This window comes from Macrobrachium rosenbergii, chromosome 55, assembly GCF_040412425.1.
Source record: "Macrobrachium rosenbergii isolate ZJJX-2024 chromosome 55, ASM4041242v1, whole genome shotgun sequence".
NCBI classification, from domain to species: domain Eukaryota; kingdom Metazoa; phylum Arthropoda; class Malacostraca; order Decapoda; family Palaemonidae; genus Macrobrachium; species Macrobrachium rosenbergii.
The window spans coordinates 64,633,440-64,659,834 of NC_089795.1; the positions used below are offsets into that span (position 1 = coordinate 64,633,440).

The 26,395-nt window shown below is 34.9% G+C and overlaps 1 protein-coding gene across 1 annotated transcript in view; it reads right to left on the reverse strand.

The window, feature by feature from the left end:
• Positions 1-13,054: 13,054 nt before the first annotated feature.
• The window catches only part of LOC136835825 (uncharacterized), a 174,965-nt gene continuing 161,624 nt past the window's right edge, over positions 13,055-26,395 (reverse strand). The window contains exons 4-5 of the mRNA XM_067099678.1: positions 14,061-14,445; positions 13,055-13,132 (exon numbers count right to left, since the gene is read on the reverse strand). Coding sequence (XP_066955779.1) covers positions 14,362-14,445 — 84 coding nt within the window. The 3' untranslated portion in view covers positions 13,055-13,132; positions 14,061-14,361. The remainder of the gene's footprint in view (positions 13,133-14,060; positions 14,446-26,395) is intronic.

The window sequence follows — 26,395 nt, forward strand, 5'->3', positions numbered from 1 at the left end:
ATTTTTTTTATTTTTTATCCTCCGTGTTGGTTTCAATTATTAGCGACTTTTACGCAGTGGCTTTTTAAATCGCACAGCTTAATCTAAAACAATTGTGTTATAATAACTAAAACACAAATGTTTTAATCTAACTGATTGTACTTTGCTTGATCATCTGAAAACCTTTAACAACCAAAACAAGCACATCAGGCAATCATTAAAGGGTCAGATTTATAAATGTCATCTACGAAAGTAAAAAAGAAAAAAATTTTAAAATGTGGCAAAACAGGACATCTCGCACACTGTAATGTTGATGTTAAACCAACACGTGGTTCAGCTTATATATATATATATATATATATATATATATATATATATATATATATATATATATATATATATATATATATATATATATATATAATGTGTTGCTATACTCTATATAAATCGATGAGCTATTTGTGCTATTTTACAATCTCGATACGATTACTTAAGTTAATTTGGTATTGCTTTTAGCTGATACCCAGTAACTCCTAAAACTATCCTTGAATGACGCCCGTCATACCTGTATAGGTCCTGAGATACTCGTAGGATTATAACTCTTGTTTACATAGGGTGCCACAATGATGGACAGTCTAACGATTTTCTTTCAATCACATTTATGATAATGGTCTACCTTTGTACTAAAATTTATCAACATCTCTCCAATTATGGCGGAGGACTTGCAAAGAAAACCCAAGTTTTGTAGACAATGACAGACATACATACGGATTATCGTCCTTCATACACATCCATGCATGATGGTCTACCTTTATACCAGGTTTGACTGAAATCCCATCAAGTGTGCAGGGGTTAGGGTGACACACTAAGCATGACAGAGAAAAGGATGATCTTCCTGCCTGAACATCTAAGCCTGATAGTGAACTTCTCAGCAAAGCTTGAATGAAATCTTGTCAACTGTGTAAGAAGAGTTCAATGAGGAGGTTAGTGTTGCAGATACTTTGTAGGACAGACAGAATGAACAAAATGACGAACGATCGTCCTTCTTGTACATCAAAGTGTAACTGTCTGCCTTTAGTCCTGTTTTGCCTAATTTCCCTTCAACAGTGTACAAGACATTGCAATGGAAAGGTGAGCATGACGAACCCACTGACGGACAGGACATGAAAAACTATAGCCCCTGGCCTTTGTTATCACGAGTCTAATATAGAAATTATTTTTTTGTTTCATGAAGTGCTTAAAATATCTGTAATATTCAACACCCATAAATGATAGAAGTGATGTATTTTAATTTGCCATGTAAAATTAAAAAGAGAAACATAGCGATGATGATGATTATCTAAAATATGGTTGGTAGGGGACTGTAGGTTGGGTCTTGAAAAATTTACAATAAATTAATTGTCAAAACCAAGGTTCAGTAGCATATTATTTGAGCAATTTGACTTTGTTATTTTGAAAACATAAATGAGCTGTTATTTGTTTGCTAGGAGGAAAAAATTTATCGCTACTATCTTACGTTTGACTTCATGTAATTTTCTGTTATAAATAATACATATAAACTATACCGTTTCTACAAATTGCGTAATAATATACGAAAACGTTATTTAGTGACCAAGCAAACCTATTTATTAAACCTTAGTCGTTCCAAATGTAACCAATCACAAGAAACAGAAATAAAGTTTTCTACCTAACGATATAAAAACGACACGATGTGGCAAAATAAAAGACAAAACAGAAAATATATGAATATATTAAGGGCAAAATGTACGAAGTTGCAGAAGAGGTGGAAAATTAGTGTCACTCAGCAAAATTAATCAAGGGAATGGACGCTGCTTCAACGGTGGGTTTAAGTATGATATTCAAAAGCGTGTAAAAGACACTCTGCCAATCTACTTTAATTTCCGTAATGGAAAGGCAATTCAGCAGCGCCTAGAAATGCCACATCTAAAAATTACTACAGACGAAGATACACTACGGCACTGCCCGTTCTTTTCCCTACTTCTTCATTTCTACCTCCTCAAGCTTCATGAAGAGGTAAACTGGTCATATTCTTAAAAATTAAAAATATTTCGAAAATGCCTTGCTAGTAAACAGCTATTTAACCTTTTACCAATTTTATGTAAAAAAAATCACCTCATTCTAGAGTTTAACATCAATTGATAACACTTATGCTAGCACTCTGTTGTGTCTTACTTGTGAGTCACTTATAAAAAGGAATTCGTACGGAATTATGGTCCCACATTGGAAAATAAAAAGAATTATAAGAAATTTGCCAAATGACAAGTCATATGAGCTACAGCAGCCAAGGGTTATAAAATTAATAAAATATTCTGAGTTACAATAAATCTCTTTCGCATCCCTGGCTAGAGCACGCTAACGAAACCGTCCACAAGCGAAATTAACGAAAACAGGCCCAGTAACCAGGTTAACAATTTCCAGTCAGTTCCATCTTTGTTAAACTAGACAATGGTTTGTTAATCTGAGTGAAGTGAGAAAATGATTTGTTGAGTGACGTGGAACTACAAACCAAACATCTACTGGTATTTCCAGGTGTCACGATTGGTCGCGAGTTCGAATCTCCGACCGGCCAGTGAAGAACAAGAGGAATTTGTTTCTGGTGATAGAAATTCATTTCTCGCTGTAATGTGGTTCGGATTCCACAATAAGCTGTAGGTCCCGTTGCTAGGTAACCAATTGGTTCTTAGCCACGTAAAAATAAATCTAATCCTTCGGGCCAGCCCTAGGAGAGCTGTTAATCAGCTCAGTGGTCTGGTTAAACTAAGATATACTTAACTTCCAGGTGTCACAAACAACTATACTACTATTACCATAATCCTAAGGCCATATACAATTTCTCTAACAAGCCAGTGTTGATAATATTTTTCACTTACTATTTAACTATGAACACAAATGTTACTGTAAACTGTAAATTAAAAACAAAGAAATAAATGCCGCTCTTGAGCAAATATGAACTTGCATACAAGGCGAACAGCTTCTTTGACGCAAGATATCTGAGCATTATAATTTGCTTGTAAGGTTTTGCATCATAATCTGTAACCCTTCAACATGACTCCTAGATGATCAAATATTTGACACAATGCAAGGAATTGCGAAAATTCTGACCATACCCTCAAGTTAAAATCGCTAAACACCAGGATTAAGGGGTAAGAGCTTCCATCTATATGTTAATATGCTATCGGCCTAAAGACGACATGCCTACAAGCTCATATAAACTACTGCTATGGCATATCTGCAAATGAACTTTAACATGAGAATTGTAGTCTAACCGCCACTGGTTATTTCGACATCAAATGACAAGTTCATTTTAAATATGACTAAAGGGAAAACTATAGCCTTCCAAAATTTATGTTTCTGTCCCATTATCAACTGTGATCCGAGGAAATTACCCTTGTACTAAATAACATAAAAATACCAAAAACATTTTTAGGAAAGGAACATCAATTTGTCTTACTGATCTGCAGAATCTGGGGCCTTTAAATTTAAAATCTTATTTCAGATATTTTAACTCATAAAGGCATTTTTTGTAACACAAGACGTACGAAAAAATTTTCTTTGGAGAAGAAAAATATGATTAGTCCTCAATAAATATTTTATTCAACACAAATCAAGGTGAGCTAATGAACATCTATCCAAGCATGATCATCCAATACCAAGAGGTATTGGATGTACTGTATAAATTTCAAAACTTGCACCAGAACAAATGACAATATTGTTAGGTAAACCACGTCAATGAAAGTTGTTAACGGAACCAAAATCTTAACAATATGCATTGCTGTGGCTTGGTCTTGGAATCAAATACTGTGACATAATTTCAAAAATAAAGAATTTTTATGAGCAAACAATGAGGTCGACTACCGTGTGTTAGTTCTTCTGACATGACTTCTTACGAAGTAGTTTCCTTACGCCAAGCACAATAAAAATAAGAATGTGAACCCGCATTTCGGTGCTGGTACTGCAAAGGCAGCGAATGAGTGTTTTCCACTCAAAGGCTTTTCTTCATCGAGAGTAGGAATAAGGCTCGTACAATGTATAAAAGCAAATAAAAATCAAGTGACTTTAGGGGAACAAGAGTACCAGATTCGAAAGAACTGCCTATGAAGGAAGTCTAGTGTATGGCCTCATGCTATGGTTTAAACAAGGGAAATAAAGAAGGAAAGATGTTGCTGGGAAGAGTGAGCATCCTGTTTAGCGATGAAAAGAATGAATGAATTAGCATTTATAACAGATCAGAGGTCAAATGACATGAATCAAAAGACTCAAACCAGAAACGGTCCTGTAACATCAATCTCCATATTCACAAATAACTGCAGACGAATTTTAGTTGATATGGTTCATCTGGAAAGAAATGTAGTTGAGAATTCTACATCCCTACATTTTAATTATATCTTCCCTACTTGATTTTAGTATGTCTTAAATTTGCAAGTGCGTCATTTTAATTGCCCCATCTATATGACTCACTTAAAAGAAGTGACCACATAGCAACGGCTCCCAAACCTTGGGCTTTGCAAAAGCCTCTATGCGACGTCCTTCCAAAGACCATTATCCAAGTTCCAATGCTTTAGCGTCCACTCAAGCATACTTTCCTTTTGTTGTTTATCTTATTTTCTCAAAACCTTTAAAGTGCTTTTTACTGTCATTTTTACAATTTTATTCTAATTTCCTTAACGGGGGCTATCATTTTGTGATTTGCCAGGGCAACAATATGTCCCCCTAGTCACAGAAGTAACAAAAACGTGGAACCAGTTATGCTACTGCATATAAATTGGAATCACAACAAGTCTGATGTTATAGGTACAATATATCTTGGTGCCATTGCTGTTTTGCCGTATGTAGCTATAATGTTGACCTGGGAAGTCCAAGATCGGCGGCTTAAATCCACAAAAAGGGAATTGCCTATTTGCAATAATATTAACAATGTTGATCATAGAATGGGATAAGAAAATATTTCCAACAGTAACAGACGTGCATCACAGGAGTTCATGTGAAAGAAGGTTTTTCTTCATTTATATTGTGAAATTCTTAAACTCTCATGCGCTTAAGCATTAACATTTAATTTTCATAAAAGCTGCCTACAACACACTACTCAAAACTGAATAATATGCTTCCTTAACTTGTTTAATCCTCTTACGACTCAAAAATTACAAGTGAAACTTTGTAGAGCTAACAAAAGTCATATCTGAAATTATTTTACACGAGTATCGAAACAAGCATCCAAATACTCAGTTCGACATTCATTTCCTGTAATTATACAAGTACTTGTCTGGCTTATATCAAAGCTTCATAAATGATGTGTGATTAGCAACTTCGAATTAATTAATTCTCTGGGGACATTTTAAGTCTACCCACATTGACTATTCTACTCAAGTGATGTCCTCGAGAACATTTGGTTATTCGAAAAACATTTTTGTCAGCGGGGTCAAGGTTGGCGTCTTAGATCATATGTTTAGTCACTTTTCATTACTGAGCTTTGCAAATGGATCAAATAAGAACAAGATTACCAAAGCTAGGAAAGATTTCCACACGAAGCACTATTTTTCATTCGAGTGCTGGACACTGTAAATGCTATGGATGTTTTCAATACTGAGAGAGAGAGAGAGAGAGAGATAAGAGCTCAGAGAGAGCTAACTGAAGAGAAACAATTAGATGTTATTAGAGATCCCTCTAAAATTAGAGAGAGATTCTAACATGGCTCGAATGAATTTCCCGTATTTTTAACTGAATCTTGAAACAATTAATTGATTTATTACTCCCTTCCTGTCCCTCTACAAATCAATTAGAGAGTAGCAATTCTAACAGTGAAAACCATTAAGAACAGACAATATCCAACAGGTATTTTAAATGTAGTTATCTTTAGATGAGTATGTGGCATTTTTTTCCCGTAATTTCTTTGTACCTCCTTCTTACTGTCTGCTATATTTTGTTGTATTTTATATGGAACAAATCAACATGTATCTTGGAAGATCAGAGAACAGAAAACTTTCAGTTTCATGGCCTAAGTACTGGTCTCTCGTCCTTCTAACATTTATAATGTGTTTACACACAAAAATGTGCGAAATAATCAATTGGGAGCATCATGAAACATAACCAGCTCAACAAAGCTACACCAAAAAATATTTTGAATGAGATTAAGAAGACATCGTTTTATAATGTATACGAATAGTTCAAATAGAACAGTGATGTTTATCGAACAGCGAAAATGAAAATCCCGTGTATGCCGAGATCTAAACGGCAATAAATAAAAAATGCCAATAATGAAATATGATTAACAATATATTAAATATGCATAACAAAACACGTGAAATACAATTACTTTACAGTTATTTTCACTATCAAACAATGCTAATCCGAAGTGTACTGGAAAATTTCAGTAAATTAACGTCAAAATAAACAACACTAAACCCGATGCCAAACAAGCAAGAATTTAAGTAAATTTCGGACTTTAAAAAAGAAGTTAAGTCTACAGCAATTAATATGAAATATGATTTTGTTACTACCTTTGTTACAGGCATGAAACATACTGTCAACATACATTTTATCACTAGTTGTAGTTCTTGAAACATCTGATGACTGAAACTTTCCCGTTATACTAAAATTTTTTTCATCGGAGTAGATGTTCTGTTCTTTGAAGTAGTTTGATATAATTATTTCCAAATCATAAAGTATTATACGACAGTCCATAAGTAAGTTGTACTAGTTATATGTGATCATACGATCACTTCGGAATACGAAAAATTTTCAGGGTAAGTTTAAACGGGCATGATATAAAATCAGTAAACTAAAGCAACCAATTAATAATAAAATATGTGTTGACATTTTTCCTTGAGATTTACCAACAAGTAGTTTGGAATAGGAAATTACGTTTCTTCAACGTTAATTATGCTACAATAACCTAACATAGCAGAGAAAAAAACATAGATTGTAAGCTCATATTCTCAAAGGTTCGACCTAAAAAGGGCAATGCAATGAGGAATTTTTAATAAAAACGTTAAAGGTTATTGAAGATAAAAAGTGAAAATATAAAATTATAGTCAATAAATGAAGAAAACATGCAAATATTAAATTGTGTCCTTTACTTAAAGAAAGTAATAATTATCGAGGAAAATATACATCTGTCTCCTCCTTTCATACATTTACTCGTGTGTTCCCTAAAGAATATACATAAACCAAGAAAATCTGCTTAACTGAATCAAAATAATGTCATACTATACTCTGAAAGAACAATATACTGAAAGACAGCTTAATAATTTCCAAGAAACCTGGAAAGACGATTACCCAGACTTGCGTTGTTATGACCAATCTTGCAATCTCTTCTTATTTTTCTGGAGTAATGGGATTTTTTTTCATCTTCTAGAAGAAAGTCAACTTATAAGATCGAACTCTCTTTTATTGCTCTATCGCTAACAAATGTCGGAATTTGAGGGTTCAGCTTTACAAGAAGTCAGTACACCAATCCACGATGGTAAGGCTAACTTGCAAAATGAACACGTAAAAATTACCAAAGACACCAGAGAACGCTATATCTATCGATGGACGCTTTTGTTTCATCAGCCGGATTTTTTATTTGTTGCCAATTCCAATCTGAAATCATCTAGTACGTTTCCTTTACCGGAAAGAAGTATTTGGTTCATCAAAGTGAAACTATGCTGCTAATGACAGTCAGGATCTCTCACCAACCTCTACACCTGCCTATTTCACTGTCCTCTGCAGTAATTATATTAGTCACATTTTGCAACTGCATTAGCAAAAGATATACCACAACAACGTAATTTTATTTAGGTCTTTATCTTGCTTCTGTTAAGGCCGTCTTAATTAAATACACAGGCATAACATTACAATCAACTATAAATGAACCCACACAACAAGATCTGGTTAGTTAACCAAAATTTTACTTTCTACGGCATGAAACACATCTTTATTTATAGTTCTGGCCCAATAAGGGAGAAACTCCGCAACTGCATGCAGTTACTAATTTCCTTCATCCTTTCTACCTCACCCAGTCCCTAAATTTGCTTTAATTCATTTCGTTGGGGTACTTTAAGATATACCAAGCCAACCGCTGAAAGAATTTGGGCAAAAGTACTTATCGTACTGCAGTCATTTGATACATAACCTACAACTGGCATGATCAGTTTCCTCCGATAGGTATCCTTCAAAACATTAACCTACCGGATAGTGAAATTTATGTCTTCTCATCGACGTCTTAGAACTGGTAACGACCAACTAAATTCTGTTCTAAATATGATTGGTTACCCGTATCCATTTGGAAGAAATGGATATTCCCTATAACAATGGGGATATGAATACTCAGCACTGGAACTACCTTTTCCTAGTGGATGTACAAATATGTCGGCAGTTTGGACCCTTTTCAAATTTGCAATCAAGTCTTTCCTATATTGTGAACTTCCCTTCACAACAGTATAATAATAGGTAGATCAAACACATCACGTAACACATAACCGTTGTGGAAGAATGTACCTCCAAGCATAATTAATTTCCTTTGACACGCACCGGAGTTCATATTATAATTTATCATCTCGGAAACTTCAAGTGACAAACGCTAGACTTTTTTTATATCCGTTCTTCTCTATTTTGTATCTTCGTTATTTACCTTTGGCAGTGTTACATCAGACTGCGAACAAAATAGTAATGATACTCTTAAATATAAAAACGCAGCATATCCAAACTTCTTTCCGCTAATAACTTTGTAACGTCGCTTGAACCATTGGTCAGTATATAAGAATGAAAATTGAGGGCGCGTTGCTAGGAAGCGCCGCCATCCACCCCGGGATCAGTCTCTTACCGCTGGACCAAACATAAATTTGCGGAAAGAAAATACCTGGGACACTAAATATCGTCCTTAGAATCAGAACTTGCCATCTTCAACCTCCGTTCTATTGTTATTTTTGACGGTATGGGTAAAACAACAACAACAATAATAATAATAATAATAATAATAATAATAATAATAATAATAATAATAATAATAATAATAATACCCACCTTACGCAACATAAAGCTTCCATATATGTAAAAAGTATCTAAAATTCAGTAGCAAGGAAATAACTTATAGATGGGCACACAAAAACTAAGGATTGCTATCTTTATAAAGATCTCCTTTTGGATCTAGTATTCACCCAATCACCAGGTGTTATATCCAGCATTACTGATCCTCCAATTAGTACATATAATGAAAATTCTTTATTCACCCATGTTTTGATTATTGTACGCCTATCTGGTCTTCACTAATTAACTCTTAATTTATACTGGACAAAAAAAAAAAAAAAAAAAAAAGTTTAATTTTACTAATATTCTTGTCCCAGGTCTTATTGTTAATATCTGGAACCATCGCCTAATTTGCTCCCTGACCATGCTTTATAAAATCTCATTATTTTAATCATCTTCTGCATTCAGATCTCGCCATGGCGTTAATTCTAAGTATTGCTTTTTCTTCAAAGGGATTCAACACCACAAAGTTTTCTTGAAGTTTTGTTCCAGCCTGATAAATATAAATACTTTTTAGATGAAACCAGAGGAAATCAATAAATATTTCATTATGAATAAATCAACCTACATATTTGGCATAATCAATTACATACATACATACACACACACACACACACACACACACATATATATATATATATATATATATATATATATATATATATATATATATATATATATATATATATATATATATATATATATATATATATATATATATATATATATATATATATATATATATATATATATATGTGTGTGTGTGTGTAAATAAATGTGTGTATGAAAAAACCACAGGCAAATAAAAGTCAGAAGATCTGTACCCAGCGCTTTCGCGAGACTGGTTGTTATCGCCTCATCGCCAGGGAATAATTCCCAGACGATGCGAAAATAAAGTCTCGAGAAAGCTTCTGTACGGATCTTGTGACTTTTATTTGCCTATGGTATTCGTTTATACATATACATATATATATATATATATATATATATATATATATATATATATATATATATATATATATATATATATATATATACATATATATATAATTAATATATATATATATGTATATACATATATATAAATGCTCTCACATTTGTACCTTGTCTTTTTTTTTTATTTGAGCATTCTGTTATGTGGGAGCTGGGTAATCAATCAAGTATATCGCACTGTCTTAATAACATCTACGTTTACATTCACAACCCTTCCACTGCATCAAAATTATTCTTACTGAAACCAATTAAATATCTAATACACATTTTCCTTCAAATATTTATTTCTACGACTGGACAATTACCTCTACAGTAGAAATGAACATTTCAGAAAATATTTTCACATGCCCTTTCTTCCCGATAACCAATGGTAACCCGTAAATAACAACGATTTCCCCCCTTGCATTTAAATCACTAACTTAACCGAGCCTTCGCTCTAACCAACACCTGTAAACCTCATAACGGTTATTTAGGAATATTCTGCTATATTTTCAAAACTAATAATCGGAACACAGAACCTATGCACTTATTTTTTTCCCTACAATAAATCCTACTTCAACATAAAACAAGTAAAAAATGCCCCGAAGGTTCTTCGGCGCAATTGAGTTTTCTGTTCAGCCACTACAGCATATAATCAAGGCCACCGAAAATAGATCTATCTTTCGGTAGTCTCGGTATAATGCTGTATGAGCAGCGGCCCATCAAACTAACCACGGCCTGGTGCTGGCCTATCCGATATCGTTGCCAAAAGCACGATTATGGCTAAATTTAACCTTAAATAAAATAAAAACTACTGAGGCTAGAGGGCTGCAATTTGGTATGTTTGATGATTGGAGGGTGGATGATCACATTCTAATTTGCAGCCCTCTAATCTCAGTAGTTTTTAAGATCTGAGGGCTGACAGAAAAAGTGCGGACAGACAAAGCCGGCACAATAGTTTTCTTTTACAGGAAACTAAAAATCTGTGAACAGACTATGTGTTATTTCAAACGACCCTTTGTCTCATAACTTTACCTCCTCCGTTGCTCTTCATTTGTCTGCTCAATAATAGACAAAATCATTCCTCATCTCTCACTGACATAAATACATTTAACTGTATGTTTTGTAAATGGGAAAAATATCCCCAACCCTTTGTCTTGCATTTCATAGTTCACTTACATATACATACAACCTTACATATTTAACACTCAAAATATATACACAGCACGAGGCTGCGAATTCTAACTTTCGACGTTTCGTTCCGGGCACCCTACATAAAAGGCAACGATTACTGCTGGCACCTGACAGAAAATGATTCATCCATCTAAAGACATTTTCTTTGTTAAGGAATCCACAACCACTTCTTATTCTTTAAACATATGTTGCCAGCCAATTGCAACTGAAATTTCAAGGGCAGCAATACCCAGGCGATGCTGACAGTAGGTCAACGTAAAGCTGACCCATTTTACATTAGCTCGTACATATAAAAAGCTCACAGGTGCAACGCATACACATCCAGTTATTAGCTGGAGCTTCTCCGCAAAAGTGAGATCAAGCTGCCATCGTAATTGCAGAAAAAAAGCACAAAGAATTTTTAGCCACATTACAAAAAGGGAATAGCTGGTACCTAAAAAAACATAAATAAATAAATAAAAAACACTAACGGACGGGCAGGAAGGCAGATGATAGACGGGCACATTTCAACATCTGCCAACATGCACACATACACAAGTATTTATTGAAATCTTTATATTTATTATGTAAGCGATCAAGTCTCTTATTGCCTAGGACCTCACATTTCAAAGGATCCTCTTAATCCTTTGCAAAATTAAAATGGGCAGTGACATAAAATTCCTTAAGTTTTCAGTCGAAATGAGCAAAATATATGAATCAACGACGTCATTCCCTTTTAGGATAAAGTGCTTTCAAGGTTCAGTGATGTTCAGGAGGAAAAGTTTAGTCATCTTAATGGCTTAATCCTACGGATAATTTCTCGCTCATAATTACCAGTGCTCCTATTAATACTATCAATAACAACACAAAGAATCATATCTAATGACCATAGAGAATTTGAAATTTTGTTGTTACTGGCTTTCCTTTGCAACTGAAATACTTCATATTTCTCCAACGTCTAATTAATTAAGAACACCACTATCCCAAATATAAAGCAAAATACGAAGCCATTTTTAACTTGTTAATGAGGCATGCCCTAAACAGGCTTGGGTAATATTGGTCAACTTTAATGAGACACTGCGTACCTGCCGATAATGAGACCAACATGAGATCCTTATTAGGGAAAGAATCTTCATCAGAACGTTACGATATTTCCTCCAGAGTCAACTTTGGGTTCACTCATTTTTCCAGACTAGAATAATTTCCGCAAGTACGAAAAATGATAAAACGCTCAACAAAGGTTATTCTATCAGCCCCATAACGACAAAATTTTATTTCAACTGCTTTCACTTTATTTTCCTTCATTTCTATTCATCCCGCATGTTTCTCGAACATGAAATTGCCTCAAAAATCCCTTACTGAATTATAATTGTCGATATAAGTAGTCACTAATTATCAGTGGTTTCTAATATATATGCTATCACGCACTCAAATATGAAATTTTACATTATATACGAACCTATCAAAAACCTTTCTTCCACTTTCCTTCTTGCAAACTGCCCCTCATGCAAGTTTTCGACATCCATGTAAATTTGTACTAGATTAATTTCTCTTACCCAGCCCCCTCTCTCCTCATAACGAATGGTCCTACAGCGACATAATATGTGAACGATTATGATTTCTCTTCCCCAAGTATAATCAAAAGTTGAGTTGATACAGTGAACATGCCTTAAACAAATTGATGTAGTGAACATGCCTTAAACGAATCATCTAAAGTGAACACGAGCCTCTACGACTAATGGCTGTTTGGCGTGCAGTGACTCCTTTGATGTTTAATTTACGAGGTTTCATGCGTTATTAATTGTCAAGTGAATATATCATCAGAGAGAAATATTCAGGAATGCAGCGCAGATGACCTGGAAACTGCTAACCTACAGAAAATTATTAAAAACAATTCATTTACACCAACCTTAATTGGGCAGGGTTTGATTACAAACTATGGACGCAGACGGCTTGGATCGAAAGTTCATGTCCATAAAAAGTACTGTAATAGGAAAAAAGAATGGATCTCAGATTTCTATAAATGATTTAGATCTACGTGAGAAAGCTAGTGACTAATTTGCTAAGTCAAGTTGTTTGGACCAAAAATAAAAAGCTAGTTACTCTTTGACAAATTAAAATAAAACTACTGTACGATTTAAAATAAAATTATTGTACAATTTTTGCAATGGTTATGATTTAAAATTAATGTAAAATATTCTCAAGGTAATTCTGTTACGTTATTATATCATTTAAAAACACATAAAATAGGAATCATACTCACCTAATGTTTTCAGCATCTGCAAGCAAGGTCTAGAACACCTGGCGTATTCTCTCGGTTTTGATGCATCTTCAGGCTTTTATATTTGTTTCTTTTTCTCCAAAATACACGATTGCCGGCAACATTAATATTGCTTTAACTAAGCATATCAAAACGACAATTTCACGTGTTTTTTTTTAAGACAAAACTGAACATAGGTTACGATTTGCAATGGCAACACCTTGTAAAATGTTCTCTAGCCTTAGCAGGCCTCTTGCATTGAGAAAAATCTCTGAAAGACATCACGTCACACTTTCCTCTGTAAATTCTACAATATCTAAGCAGCAAACCTTTAACTGATTGATTGATTGATTGGTTCACTGATAAACTGATTGATTCATTCATTCATTGATAAACTGACTGACTGAATCACTCCTTGATAAACTGATTGATTGAATCAGTCCTTGATAAACTGATTGATTGATTCACTCCTTGATAAACTGATTGGTTCAACGTGAATATGAGTGTGAGTGAGCGTGTGTGTGATTGTGCGTATTTCAGTGTAAAATTCGTATTCAGCTTTCATACGCGAACGGATTTTCAGTAAATCACATTTAGCGAGTTGTTGAACAGTAATAAAAGTTCCGAATAGAAAAATAAATATTGGACATACCTTTTGACTTTGAATCCTATAAAGATGAGACGTCTTCTTCCTAGAAAGGAAAATGAGCAGAGCTCCAAAGCACCCAACAGGTTTCTCCGCGATAAGAAAAGGAAATAAAACTAACCTCTGGGGTGTGTTTGTTAAACTGAACACTGACAAAATCTCTACAGCAATTAGTCTTCCTTAATCAAAATTTCTCAAATTTCCCGTTTAACACTGATAACAGCTATTTCCTTTTCATGATTGAAGCCATTCCCTTTCTATGGATGATTCAAAACCTTAGTATTTTATTATGAGATAAAGAACTGAATTACAGCAAACAAAAATAAGTAACTACAATGAGAAACTCCATTTTTGCCACAAAGCTCTGCCCCTGTTTTTCTGTACTCACAACCTGAAAAAAAAAATTAAAGAATATTACTATAAGTTCTGTATAAAAAACTAAATCCTAATATAGAAATATTTAAAATAACATTACTCAAGTTTCAATGACCACTTACAAGAGACCTTTTGGGAGTAACATTTATTAACTATAGTCTGCAGATAATTCCCATTTATCGAAAGTGGAGTCTATTTACATCTTTTGGTACTGAATATATAAAATCTTTCACATTCTAAAAGCTTGGCTTCTACTATAATATTAACAGTCTACAAGGCAATTTTCCATATAATTCATAATATCTGATCAACAATACAGACGACATGCTGAAAGCCAAGCCAGTCTCTAACAACTAAAATAGAAAATTAGTATATGTCAGTGGTATAAATGTTAAAGGCATGGTACATCCCAAAATCTGGCTGATGACATTAACAAATAGTCATCTGCCCCAAATGTTCATTTACACTGCTCAACGTATTCGTGGAAGTATCACAAAAAATCAGTAATGAATGAATGCCTAGCAAATAAAAGTATATATCTACGCTCTTTTCCACTATCGACAGAAAAATTTGAAGGGAAGCCTAGCAAGCTGAAAGCCGAAAAGAAAGAGAAGGCAACCCTCATTACGAAACAGTGAATACTAACACTCATCTGTTAACGATCAGGCCGATAAGTAAGGAATCGTGATTTGGTAGCTAACTGTACATTTACCTACTGTCCTTAGTTGGTATTTCAACTCAAAACAGTACGAAAATATGCACAGAGGTACCATATGCGAATGAAGATTAGGAAAAGAACTAAGTTTCATGCGTCTGTTATTTTCCACCATATATTACCTTATATATACGTTATTTCGGCTATACCTGTCATAATGCTGATATTAGCAGTTATGACTTGGACCATCGATGGTTGGTCTCTTGTTTGTCACTTTTTCATAAGTTGCATTTTAACAGAGATCTTTAAAATTCACAATTGGATTGTGGAACAGCCTCCCTGAAGATGTCGTGCAATTGGAATTTGAGAAGTTCAAGAGAAGATGCAATGCTTTACTACCCTAATACAAGTCAACTTGTATTTTAATATTTTACTTACATTTTTATTTATTTATTTATTTGTTAAATTATCTGTGTTTAGTAATGCCTACAGGGCACCACATGAGATGCACTAACTATAATATCCCTACAGGGATCATGGTTGAACAGGAAGATACCCTCAAACTTAGACAGTTCCTATGGCTACAACAAACAATGATCTTGCTTGGGAGCATCTGAAATACCAGGTCACTTTACAGAATTGCGAGGCTTTAAATACAAACCAAAGGCATCATGACAGCTCGATAACAGCAGATATTAAAATCATTGGGGTGGACATCAACCCAGATAAGTGAACTTAAAGGTACACTCATACTTATGATGCATCCTTTTTGAACAAATTACTCTAGTCCATTCGAATTACATATCTTGATTTTTTCAGCAGTGATTAACGTCATACTCAGATTTCCTAAAATTTGACTACAACAATTAATTTTGTAAGCGGAGTACTATAATCTCAATGTTCAAATACGGAAGGGAAACGAGCAGTTTACAATAACGACGTTTTATTAAATAACTTTTAGCCCATGTGGCAAGGTTTCTCAGAATGCCAGAGGTTTTGCTATCCAGTTATAAACAAAAGGAAAATACTTTAATAGTACCTGGACGACTAGACAAGTTTCCCAGACATGGTAGTGATATGCTAGAGGTTATCTGCATCATTATGAAAAGAACTGGCTTTTTCAAAACTGAAATTAGCTCGTAATATTGTGTCTGAATAGTTGAAAATTTCAATACAATCACTGGAATGCATATTCTAATTGGTGATGACAACAGAAACACCCTAGGTCGTCAATAGTGTGTACTCCCGAGAATGATATAGCCAATGACGCTACAATCACAGAGATACCATTTTATTCCCGGATGGAAGATAGTAAAACGGGGAAGTAGAGGGTTTAACATGGCCCAACTTCCAATGCAGAACTGAATTATACAGAAAATAGAATAATAATAAACGACGAGAAATGGGGAAATAAAGATGAATTGCCGAAGTTACAACATCTTGAGAACGTTTTCTGAACAACTGCGCATGTTCACAAAAGTCTATCATGGATTGAACAGCAGTGCATTCATTACCTTGACACCAAAGACCACAGGTTCACATGTGATATAGATGCTGACATACCTGTGAAGGATTTCGATTCTGTTGCTCTATTCAAGATTTATTCGTTTGTCTCTCTCCCATGAACTTCAAAATATGCTTTCTACATAGGTAAATTTTATTTATTTTCAGCCTAAAGCTCGATACAGTGCATCATTACCTTGCAAAAGAATAATCCAAGAAGATCTTGATAAAGAGGAAAATATCGCGTACCGATTGCTGTGTTATAGAACAGACAAAGATGATGTTTTTGAAAAGACAACATCGGAGACGGGTCAAGAGAGTGCTAAGCCAAAGTAATCATAAAACCTTCATCAATAAGATGGGAAAAGGAATATGTTAGCTACGTTGGGAAAATTACATGGTGAAATCCCAAAAAGTGCCCTGCATTAAACATTGCTCAAGTCACATATGACTACTGATGAATATAAAATGAACATTTGTGTGACGGATGCATTGTAAGCAACGAAGTCTACGGTATATGAGCAGATAGAAAGTATGAGTCTGCGTAGTAAACTAATTCTTGACAAGGACACCTAAGCATACAAAAATATAAATGAATATAAATGAATAAACACAGCAACTGACACATACGCACGAAATCAAACACAACACACATACAATAAATATAATAAATATATATATGTATATACATTATATATATATCCCTTAGAAGGGGTGATTCCGGAAGGTATTTGTCTACATTCTAAGCACGTCTTCTTTTTTTTGGATGAGGTTGCTGGCCACATACACTTATTCACCAGTATTGCAATCCACCAGTCATCAAATTGTTCTGTATAAAATGCACCGTTGCTGTAAAAAAATTTAATGAAATTGGCCAAAAAGATTCCAGCTTGCTCCGAAGAAGAAACTGAGAGTGAATAAATATTGTATAAAATCATTTCATTTTTTTATAAAGCAGTTAAGAAACAGAATTTACAAAGCAACTGAGAGTGAATAAATATTGTATAAAATCATTTCATTTTTTATAAAGCAGTTACAACAATAATATTTCGATATCCATAGTAGCAAGTCACGAGATCTCAAGCTTAGAACGGCAAAATATTTTGCAGTAAATTTCTGTTTTCTTCCTTGAACGTTTAAGTATGCCAGGATAACATGTCTCAGCTTGATGACATTCTTTTCTTTTTACAGAAATTGATACTTTATTTTCTAAGCCTCTCTGTACTTTTTATGTGTATATTTTCTTAATAACATCATGAATCCGCTTCCGTATTTTCAAGTAACTGAAATAAGTTGCGAACACTGCTTTTCTATTTTTAGATCAACTAAATATCATATTGCGATAATTCCAGTGCGAGTTCAGAACCAAGATCGTTATCATTTGGATTTGGACGACATTAATTACCTTTAGCAAGTGGGTAAGAAGAGCTTCTGCTGATCAACTTCAAGTTCCATTCAATCGTAAATATACTCACAATCTGTGACATGATAACTTCTTCACCCGGGTTCCCAACGAGTCAGCTGGAAATTACTCCTTTCAATATCCTGTCCGAATACCTTAGCAAGGATTACAGTGTGACTTCGTATAAATCACGTTCCTGTTAATATAATGAGAATGATTCTGCTAGCTTGATAAAATCATACATGTACGTACACAACCGCCTCTCGGTGAATACCCATCCAACCCGTCTGCATCCAAGTCAGCTAGACCCCTACCCCTCCGTCTACAAGTATAAGAGAGGAGTTGAAAGAAAAAGGAGTGCAACTCAAATGGCCGCCTACTGAGGAGGCAGCTCATAGCAACCAAAAATGCCCGGAGGAAGAAAAGAATTACAGTTACGAGCTGAAAAGGAAATGAATATCGGAACAACCCATTAAGACGATTGATTACTGTTACCAAAAGGATAGCAGGAAATGGCCTGGCAACTGAGAGGAGGATTTGTTCAGCTAATGAGTTTGCATTCGGAGTAGAAAAAAACCGGACCAGAATTATAGGCGAAGACAAAGCATGAGAGTGGGTGTGTTATTGCCATGCATGATAACGCTGATTCAGTAATATTAGGAAAATAAAATAAATACAGTAACAATATGAGTTACAATTCAAACGCGAGCAGGTAAATCCATTGGAACTATACAAAAATAAATATAAGCCTACAAAAAAAAAAAAACTACTTACGGCGGCGGACTTGCAAGGATAGAAATATAACCTGATATCTTCGAAGTTCAGCGATTTAACGTCGACGAACAGTATTAATCAAAGGAAAGAACACAGTGAAGTTTTGGAAGAGAGGGTCAATAAGATGGTGTTACTCCTACCTATTTGCATTGCTGAATAATATAAGGAGGAGGATATCTATTTACAATTTCTGCCTCAGGAAGTTGTAAAGGTCTTCGCTGAATACTACCTATCTTTTTTTTTTTTTTTACGCAGAGGATCCATGTGAGATAACTGTTGCAATATTTACATCTTGAAAAGACACAGTTACTCAGCAAAGCTACCGGTGTAACATCCTCTGTCTTGAAAACGATTTTCTTATCGTAGTGCTTAATGTTGTCTGGCTGGATCTTACAATTTTTTTTTTTGAGACATTCAGATCATCCTTGTACGTAGCAACACTGCACGTCAAAGATGTGGCATTTTTTGTGGCAACCGAGCCATACGCATCCATTAGTTTTGCGATAAAATCATATTCCCCGTCCAGGACACTAACAAATGGGTTATCTTAACTTTACACTCATAAATATATTATCTTAACTTTGCACTCAAAACATGCCTTTTTTAAGTGAGTAGAAATCTTGATTTGCAGCAACACTGATCATATGTTAGTCTGAACTTAATCCTTCGCACCAGTCCATACGGTTTCAAGGTATTTAAGAGAGCTTCTTAATGACTTTGAGACACAAGTGCAATACAATACACATTTTCATTTACACCGCCAGTAATTTTATCACCCTGGCGTCCCGTGAGGTGGATTTGTTGAAAACAACAGGAGAGTTAATATCCACGCGTGGATCTTCACCAAGGTTAGTCAACTGAAGAAGACGCAAGGATCGTCTAGAGTGCCGGGGTCAAGTCAGTGGATCCAAGGATGAGAGGAATTTAATAGGAACGATAAAAAAAGAGTGAAAAAATGTAAGACAAGTGCTTGAGAATATTCCTGAAATATCATTAGTTGTTCAGCGAATTCTTATTCTCCACAAACTGGCCAGTAAGAGTCGACTTCCCTTTCGTCCACTTTATATCCAACGGCAAAAAGGATAGCGTACAATCAGAGCGGCACAGATGCAACTAAACCCAACAGTTTGACCGCGACCATGTTAACAAGGGATTACCGTTTCTCTGAAATGATGGGTTGCCGAACTAAAGCCAATAGTCCTAACCCAAGGATCAGTTTCTGCAGGATTCCGATGAGCCATCCCTTGAGGATGGTTCTGCCAAAAGAGGTCCAAACCATCATTCGGAGTGGCTAACATCACCCACAACTCTCATAATTACCTTCTAAAGCAAAACCCCTACAAAACATGATCCCGCCTCTCATCTAAGCTGTGAATGTTTAACGTGTAAATGTCCAAGCTGTTTACAGCAAACGGTACCTTGTACCTTACATCAGCACCTAGAAGTAGAAGTCACAGAAGATGGATAAGATAAAAAAACAACTATAAAAGAGTCTAAAGTAAGAGAGAGAGAGAGAGAGAGAGCGCCAGCAGAATTTATTTTCCTCTGGTTCTGAGCCTTATAGCAAGTCACACGGCTTCGGCATAGAACATACTGAGGTGAATCCAAGTAACTGAGAAGGGAAGCTCTCACTGACGGGGTTGAAAAAATGCCCAACTTTATTTTTTATTTACTTTCATAAATATTTTTTAAAACAACCGTTAAACTACTATATATATATATATATATATATATATATATATATATATATATATATATATATATATATATATATATATATATATATATATGTATATATGTGTGTGTGTGTGTGTGTGTGTGTGTGTGTGTGAATTAAGTTTCTTAAATTAAGCTGCTTCCATAAATAAGAGGCAACCCCAAACAAAAAAACCTAAATTAATCACGGCCACGTTTATGCTTTGCATAAATGTGAACGAGCCCTTTCATAACAGTTCCTGTTTCCCACACTTATTCAAAGGTATTCTCGTCAGCAACTATTCACCTTTATCTCGCACGCATTTTCCCACTTCCAATATATCGCACTTTTCCAGTATATCTTTATTACTGTTTATCCAACCCATTTTTTGCTTCCTCCCCTTTTCAATACCTCTACTTTCGAATTATACTCTTCCCACTCAAATATCTTCCTCTAGTCTTTCCACACGACCAAACCATCTATAAACACTCTGAACCATCCTTTTACACATGCCATCTTGTCATAATTTTTCTTGTATCTGCAATTTCATCTTTTTATTATTCTTCTTGTGCCACATATACTAAGATAACAGTTCACCAAAACAACTTCAAGCCTCTTACCTATATTTACATTTAACATCCATGTTTCAGTTCCGTAAGGTAGAGCTGCCTCAATAACCCTCTAGCTACTGTTACATGATGCTAAAAAAGCTTTTCATATAGACTCTAAATCTTTTGCACAATACAGACACTTTCTTGCTTCATCTGTTCTGTGACCCATCACTTCTCTAATCTGACCAACATCTATTATGTGTATTCTTCTGTTATCCTATTTTCTCCTCTTCCAAAACACTTCATACTCTTTTAGTAGACTCTGAAGTTCCTCTTCCCAATCCACAATCATCGAATTTCATATGAATAGGGTAACTCACCAAGTAGGTGACAAGAGCTTCGAATTCATTTGCATAGACAACTCACCAACTAAGTGACATCTACAGACCTTCCTCTGAATTATTTTATCACTACATCCATAAACAGCCAGGGAGACACCAAACACACTTATCTCAGATCCACTTTTATACCAGAATAACTGCCCTCCCATTTAGATATTCTAACCCAGCTACTTTTATATCAAAATTTTTTATCACCCTCACCAACGTATTTTTCCCACCATACACTATCAAATCCTCCGCACTGCCCCTACTGATTCTAGGAAAGCTTTTTTTTAGGTCCATGAATGCTACATAAAGTTTTATTATATACCTGTTTCACAAGAAACACTTGATCCACACATCCTCTTCCTTGCCTAAATCCACATCCACACCCCACCCCCAGCAATTCTTTTCTCAGCTATATCTTTTTTTTTTTTTTTTTTTAATCAAAATCCTGCCATGTAACTTCCCTAATAACAACTATTCTTCTCGCCTATTCCTAAGGACACTTTGCTTCATCCGGCCATACCCTAAACTCTGGTCAGTCACTGTATCACTTAATCACCACCGTGCCACAGTATCTCGTCAATAATCCCAACTCCTAGTGTCTTTCCATTTATTTTTTAGCTAGCACTTAACTGTCCTACTAACATATTCAATACCTTCCAAACTTCCAACTTTCACCAGCACTCTTTAACCTACTAACCACTTCCACTTTTGTATCAATCAGTTCTGCCTCTTTTCTATCTTTCACATTCATCAACATTCAAAATGGTAACTTTTTCAAACCAGGACTCCAATCACTTCAAACAGAATCTCTACTTTTATCTTTTGAGTTCCATTTGCTCATTAACCTTGCTAGCTGCATTTATTTCCTTGCAAAACAATTTATACTCTGATACGTTTTTCCTTGCTTTCTACCTTTTCTGCAGGCCTTGTTTTCTTTTGCATTCTTTTTCACTATCCTATCCATCCTCCAGTGTACCTGCTCTTGATCATCTCTTCTGTCATGCAACTGCCCTTCAAAAAATTTTTTTCTTCACAAATCTTTCACTTTTCATTCCATCACACTCTTATTCCTTTTGCCTACCCTCCTACACCCACATACATGTACTGATGTCCTTATGCACCATGAAATTTAACAAATTCCTCATTTACTCCTTCCACCATTGTGTCAACACCAAACCACATTTCATCCCCTTTCTCACTTGCTTTCTGTCAAGCTCTTTTACTTAATTACATTTACGGTCACATTTCCACCCTTTCCGCTCCAACTGAACCTTGTATCCTCTTAATTTTCACCTCAACCAAACAATAATCAAGATAAGCCTTCATCTGTATACTGAAATCCTTCTGTGCCCCCAAAATCACTACGAATTCTGCAGCAATATACCCACTGACTCCCACTGACTTCGTGCATATGGCTACCAATAACTTCAACAGAGAGGTTTATATGCAATTTCCCTGACATTTCCTCCATCATAGTGTTCACAAACACCCACTACATACTCCTCTGCCTTGGGATATAGTGCATCAAAATCCCAAGCCACTGGTACTTCCTAAGCCAACTATGAACAGGTAAGAACGTAACTAACATGCAGAATGTGTTAACTAATTTAAATCTCAAGGTAACGTCTAAACAGAAAAACTGATCGTATGAACGACAACCACTAGGAAAAATACCAATTTCCAAATCCAAAACAGTATAACAATTCCACAAACTCCTTTTTGGAGGTTTTGTTACATACAACATTCTCTATTGAAAACACATCAAGAATTATTTTTCACTGATTTTTCCTTTTATAAATTTCTATATAACACTTCTGCTCTTTATAATACATGAGGATGCTAAGGGGACAGCAATTTTTGCTAAGACCTTTATCATACAGAAAGATTCTTTTCATCTAAGAAGCTGTCACCAAGAAAATGTCTGAAACAAAACTATAAAATTTTTTAAAAAGTTATATGCCATTTAAGAAAATATCAGCGAATTCACATTTTTTAAGCAAGGCCCTATAAGCTAAAATCATCGGCATTTGAGACATCAAAATTCTTATCAGTTCTCACACTTCTCTTCCAATTGCTGATCAGCGTGTGTGTGTGTGTGTGTGTGTGTGTGTACACAGAATTATAAAAGCACCCATCCTGCTATTGGAAGTGTGCATCAGCATTTCTAATGTCCTCGTTTAATGAGAGTTCTCTCCCCCGAAGAAACTCTAACCGAAAGTAAGCATTGCAAATGATGGCATCAGCTCTCCGATACTTGTCAAGCCATTACAAGTTACAGGTCACAATGAACGGAAGTTTGATTGTCAACGAGCTTTCGTCCCAAAGAAATACCTCATCACATCGCTGAGAGAGAGAGAGAGAGAGAGAGAGAGAGAGAGAGAGAGAGAGAGAGAGAGAGAGAGAGAGAATTCTAAATCGTAATATCAATACCAGAGCTCTCAAATGCGCGCAGCACCTGATTTAGCTTTGATACAGGTGGAATGATAAGAGAGAAAATGGATGAACAAGTACGAAAGCCATTTTCATCTTTATCAACTGCAGCCGTGTTATTTGTCATTGTGGAAATACATCTCTGCAAAGTAAATAACATGGAGTAAAAAAATAGAACCACTAATTAGTCCTGGATATGGTTTCTTTAATGAGATCCTCGAAGACATTCTGTCATATACTATTAATGGAAACAAAGAGAATACCTGAAACTAAAACCATCCATTGCTTCCTGTAACAAAAATAAGAACGGGAAGCCTCACAAAAGTAATGGAATTTAAAACGGTTGCAAATTCCATTCATTTTTCCGATGAGTCACCAGCCTCCTGATAATCATCAATTTGCAATATGTACCAAATGCGTCCATTTACGGTGAGAACAGTAATTCAATTCATGTGTTTCTATGACAGACACTGAACATTCAGGATCAGCAATCCACATGTACACAGCGCCAAGGCTGCAAACGTATCGAACCTTCGTATGAATGCCTTTACAGGTCTCACTGTCTGATCAAATTGGTATCAACGGCTTAGGCTGCTCGCAATGCAAATTTGGCATTAAAACTTCTCTTCCAGAACCGGAAAGATATCCTCGTAGCACGAAAGCTGCCAATGATTTGATATACCTCGCAATATTCGCTCGACAAAAGAAAGATGATACAGAAGCTGTGTCAAAATAATGAATTTATCAACATATATTTGTGAATTGTACGCCACATATTCACTGCAACTTCATAATTGCATGAAAATACAATTATTACAAAAACGGATATCTGGAACGAGATATACATACGCGCATCAGAAAGTAGCTAACAAACACTATTTATTATAGGAAAGTCTGCTGCAGCCTAAAATACTGTTAAGATTTAAAAAAATATGGAACAGTGGTGAAATAATGACACGATATAAAAAGGACACTAAAAGCTTTCATTTCAAATAAGTTTCAACATTTAATCACACTCCTTAGTTATTCATTACCCCTAAGGTTATGTTAAAAATTTAAGCAAATAAATTAGCAATGCAAGAATATATATTAAGAAAATACGTTGAACAGTAAGTTAGAATTATCATAATGTCTCCTAAAATTTCCTACAAGTATTTTTCAAAAAGATGGAATCTTCCTCGCTGGAGCAACGCACTTAAGTGTGCTTAATTGATAACAACTCATCACAAAGAGAGCAGTAATGGTACCCTTTTAAAATATGCTGATAGAGTAGGTGGTGTTCCAATCCTCAGCCTGCTTAAAACAATTTCCTTCCTACTTCTTGTTTAAAGGGACCAGTAACTTACGCTGCTTTTTATCCTATCATATTTCTTTTCTTCGATAAATAAAACTGTGAGCAGCACTTTTCGCATTCTTGTCAAATTCTTATTTCCCTAAATCCCGACATGGGCTGGGATTCAGTAGAAACAAGGACTTTTCCTAACAAAATATACGGAAAATCTATTCCCGAACCTTACAAATATATGGATTCTATTACACTCTTAATCTAAGTATCTTAAGAAATCACTCTTTTGATTGGTATGCTAAGTCCAAAGCTTGGACTATAACTGCCATCTCCTCTGTATACTATACTGTATACTATACTGATGTAAAATCGTTTACTTCACTTTCCAATACAAGAGCACAGCCCGCTCCATCTTCTGAGTAAGGACAATCTGTATAGATGTTTAAATTAACCTTATGCTCTGAATCTAGCTTTCAAAGTTTCCTTTTTTCTCCTCTTCTGACAGCTGCTTTAAGTTCATATTATTTGAGCAACAAGGATGCCACAGACCATTATCAGGGGTTCGGCAAGAAATAATGAAATGAATATACATTACAAATGTTGGCTTGGTAATGCAAACTATCTTATAAATATATATATATATATATATATATATATATATATATATATATATATATATATATAATATATATATATATATATATATGTGTGCGTGTGTGTGTGTGTGTACTGTAGATAAAGGTTCCTGTGAATGATAAGTGTTTTCAAGGGTTCTTAAAGGTATAAAAGTTGGGAATCACCGCCTTAAGCTATTAGATATTAATTTTAAGGTTCAGTGTTCCCGTCCTCCTCATTCTCGTTGCAATTTCAATATTGTCTTTTCTTTCTTCCCTACTGCTCTTGAAATTATTGAACACTTATTTTCCCTTCCACCCCTCTCTCCCGGCAAAGTTCATACCAATCTGCATGCATTCTCTTCAGTGCCTTTTATTTGCCTGTCATATATCTCCCTTCTCTCTCTCTCTAACTCCAATTTCCCTAAAATTATCGTATACCCACTCTCTGACTTTCGCAGTCAAGTCTAATATTTCAAAGAGAACATCATCATAATTTTTGGTATTTCTTTGTCTAGTTTGTTTACAGTTTCAGGTAATAGTAAATTATCTTAATTCAGTTCTAGCATAATTTTCGAAAAAATACATCAAACCCGAGGTAATTACTTTTTTTTTTTGGTTACAGTTACTATAGCATGCATTCCATTCGATAACTTCTATTTTTCAT